The following is a 3,685-nucleotide window of genomic DNA, read 5'->3' as shown; positions in this document are numbered from 1 at the left end:
TGTGCAATAGCGGTCATCCACACTGTATGTTTTTACCCACTAGTGCAGTTGGAGAAAAGGTGTTGCTGAAATGATCAAATGTGTACTAAGCATCCTTGCTTTACTAAGCTACTTGTACTTTGCTCTTTTGTTCTAAAAAATAACAATTAATGATAATATAAGATTTTCACATCAAGATATGAGACATCTCATTTAAAGATTTTGATTGGGCAAGAAAATCATAATTATTAGAATAGGGAAAATGGAATTAATTTGATATTGGACTGTAGATATGATGTAAATACATCTTCTATACAAATTAATTTCCATTGGGTTAAATGTATTTTTCTGAAATCACATGAAATAGTAATGCATACGTACAGTTTATATAAATATAAGGCAATTATTAAAAAATATATACAGTTGTGCTCATAAGTTTACATACCCCTTGCAGAATGTGCAAAATGTTAATAATTGAAACAAAATAAGAGGGATCATGAAAATGGCATGTTATTTTTTTATTTAGTACTGTCCTGAATAAGCTATTTCACATAACAGATGTTTATATATACTCCACAAGACAAAATAATAACTGAATTTATAAAAATGACCCCATTCAAAAGTTTACATACCCTTGAATCTTAATACTATGTGTCATTTCCTGGATGATCCATGACTGTTTTTATATTTTGTGATAGTCGTTCACTAGTCCCTTGTTGGTCCTGAGCAGTTTAACTGCCTGCTGTTCTTCAGAAAAATCCTCCAGCTTCTGCACATTCTTTGGTTTTCCAGCATCTTCTGCATATTAAAACCTTTTCCAAAAGTGACTGTATGATTTTGAGATCCATATTTTCACACTGAGGACAACTGAGGGACTCATCATACACAACTATTACAAAAGGTGAAAACATGTACTGATGCTCAAGAAGGCAAATGCATTAAGATCTGTCGTGTATATATATATATATATATATATATAATTTATATACTCATATTTGGCCAATTTGCCCTTGGTCATTTGAATTCAAGCAATGACCTTGCTTGTACCTTTGGGCATCTTTAAATAGCCTGTCAAAGTGTTATCACAGAGCATAATTCAGTGCATGACCAATTTGTCAGTGCAAGAGCCGAAGCTTCCAGGTTAGTGAAACACCCCTTTACCTCCCCTCTAAACCCACCATTCACGTACGAGATCCATTTTATTTTTTTACCGTAACTTGCTATAGTCATAACAAGGGTTTACCTCCGACCCAATATTTTCATGCATTTCGTATTTGCACTATATTTAAACCAATGACATAGCGACCGGTGAGTTTAATGACTTCCATGTCTTCCATTTCTTAGGTCCAGTGCTGACCTTCGATTGGGATGTCTATCTCTGTCTCTGTCTAAGTGCAATGGTCCAAGCCTGATTTATCCAGTGTAGACATCTGGTCAGCCTGTGGTCATTGCGTGTGTAGTCAGCCTGGTTGTGAAGAAATGTGTCCTTTCTGGCATGACTAAATCTTTTCTAGACCAGTGTGCATTGTGAAACAGGACTGACCATTGCATGGTGTTAGCTCTGACCCAAATCATCCCTGAGGACAAAAATAACCTCAAGAGGCAGGGATGCATTTGTCAATCTGTCTATCTATCTGACGTCAAGACTTTCATGTTTTACACCATCAGATGAAAAAGCTTAACTTTGTTTTACTACATGTTGTAATAGCTGAAGACATTTACATTGCAATCCTCCTGAGAGATGCAACCGTCTTTTGGGAGTCAGTGGAGAAACTTTAGTGTCTCTGTGTCCCGAGTCAATCAAACAGACAGAGTAGTAAAACTGGTGCAGATTTATTCAGACATGCTGCTTCAAAGCACATACAGTAGAAAATACACTGTAAAAGTGATTACTTTTGTTGATGAAGTCAGGTTGCATTAGCCATATTACATAATATTTCTGATTTGAGTAAAACCAGTTAATTTAGAAGTTAAAACATAAAGAAAATTTCATTTACGTGGAAAAAAAAATTTTTTTTTGAAATGTTTGGTACATGTGAAAGCATGAACTGCTTTGAATTACAGATTGCATTAATCAGGAAATACAATTCTGATATTACATTCAACAACTGGTAAACAAAACAGCAATGGTTTAAAAGCTGACAATATACAACTGAGACTAAACTAGACATGCATAACTGTCTTTCTATCTCTTTCTTGTAAACACATACGTACACAATCTCAGAGTCGCTTCAGTGATCCTCTCACTGGAACAGCAGGTGAGAATCTTCAGCTACTCCATAATTTCCTTTGTGTTCCTCAAACAGGCGGCTGAGTTCGTCCATGTAGCGCTGGTGAAACACGTCCAGTTCTTCTGCCGTTGGTTTCTTGTTTTTCTCTACTGGAATTGGCCTACCCACTGGGAGAAGACAGAAAGGACTATTCAAATATTTCCTTCATAAATAAATACACAAAGGTGAAGTGACTTTGAAAGCCTTTGTTGCTATGGATGAATGAATAGACAGACAGACTGACAGATGGCGATAGATAGATAGATAGATAGATAGATAGATAGATTGATTGATTGATCTCTGAGGCCTAGCAATCGATTCATCTCACGTTTGCTGATATGACTGTCTGACAGTTCTCTGGGGTTGCTAAAAAGCAAATACCATGCTTTAACTTTTCAAGTTTTGCAACGGTTTGGACCTGCTTACAGTAGGCTAAAAGTGGGAACAGATAAGACTTGTGCATTGGTACAGTACAACAAATAAATGGCTAACAAATGACAGAGAGGTTATTGCATCTGTCTAGCTTAGGCTACAAAAAGGTAGTGGCACAGATTCAGAATATGGCTTTAATTTACACTTAACCTTGACCTGACATCAATGATATTTGACTAATATTTGATTGTGCTTACCAACAGTGTTGATGGGTTTTCTGTAGGGCATTAGGCCGAAGCTGTACTGGAAAACTCCTCGTGCGTGGAAGAGAGGCAGAGAAATGCCCATAATGCATTGCAGGCGCTCTTGAATATATCGCAGCCAGGTGCCTCGGCGGTTCTCCACCTGATCAAATACCTCGTTTTCTCCAAATGAGTATATAGGAACCAAATCTGCACTGGAGGAGAAAAAAAAGGATTTTTAACCCAAATTCTTTGCTGTCTTTGATAAAATATATGCACAAAAAAGTGAGAAAATATGTATGTAAGAGATAATGTATACAATCATTATCACAAAATAAACCCTGACATGTAACAGATTAAATAAACAGATATTAAATGCTCATTTGAATATAAATAATATATTTCTGCAATTTTATTCCGCCTTATTAAATTTTTTTTCTTTTGTACAATTTCTTAATCAAATTCTTTAGCTTGGGTAACAGAGCCTTTCATAAATTCAGCGCTATTGCTTGCAACAGCAAGTTGCCCAAGCTTGTATTTCAGAATTGACTGACTGTGGCTCAACAGAACTATTTGTCGATGCACAACTGGCACAAATACAACAAGAGGCTAGCATAGCCTCTCATACTATTAACGGGGTCATATGATGCGATTTCAAATTTTCCTTTCTCTTTGGAGTGTTACAAACTCTTGGTGCATAAAGAAGATCTGTAAAGTTGCTAAAGTCTCAAATCCAAATCCAAATAGATATTCTTTATAAAAGAGTCAACCACGCCTACCTAAAATGCCTCGTTCTAACACGCCCCCACATGTCTACGTCAC

The 3,685-nt window shown here is 36.3% G+C and overlaps 1 protein-coding gene across 1 annotated transcript in view; it reads right to left on the bottom strand.

Annotated features, from left to right (window-relative positions):
* Positions 1–2,222: 2,222 nt before the first annotated feature.
* LOC107747029 (2-acylglycerol O-acyltransferase 2-A-like) overlaps positions 2,223–3,685 on the bottom strand; it is a 17,517-nt gene continuing 16,054 nt past the window's right edge. The window contains exons 6-7 of the mRNA XM_016561443.1: positions 2,879–3,078; positions 2,223–2,377 (exon numbers count right to left, since the gene is read on the bottom strand). Of these exons, the coding sequence (XP_016416929.1) occupies positions 2,223–2,377; positions 2,879–3,078 (355 nt within the window). The remainder of the gene's footprint in view (positions 2,378–2,878; positions 3,079–3,685) is intronic.

This window comes from Sinocyclocheilus rhinocerous, unplaced genomic scaffold, assembly GCF_001515625.1.
Source record: "Sinocyclocheilus rhinocerous isolate Xijiao unplaced genomic scaffold, SAMN03320098_v1.1 scaffold708, whole genome shotgun sequence".
In the NCBI taxonomy this organism is placed as follows: Eukaryota; Metazoa; Chordata; class Actinopteri; order Cypriniformes; family Cyprinidae; genus Sinocyclocheilus; species Sinocyclocheilus rhinocerous.
Note: the sequence above shows the minus strand (reverse complement) of the source record. Positions and strands in the feature narration are given on the sequence as shown.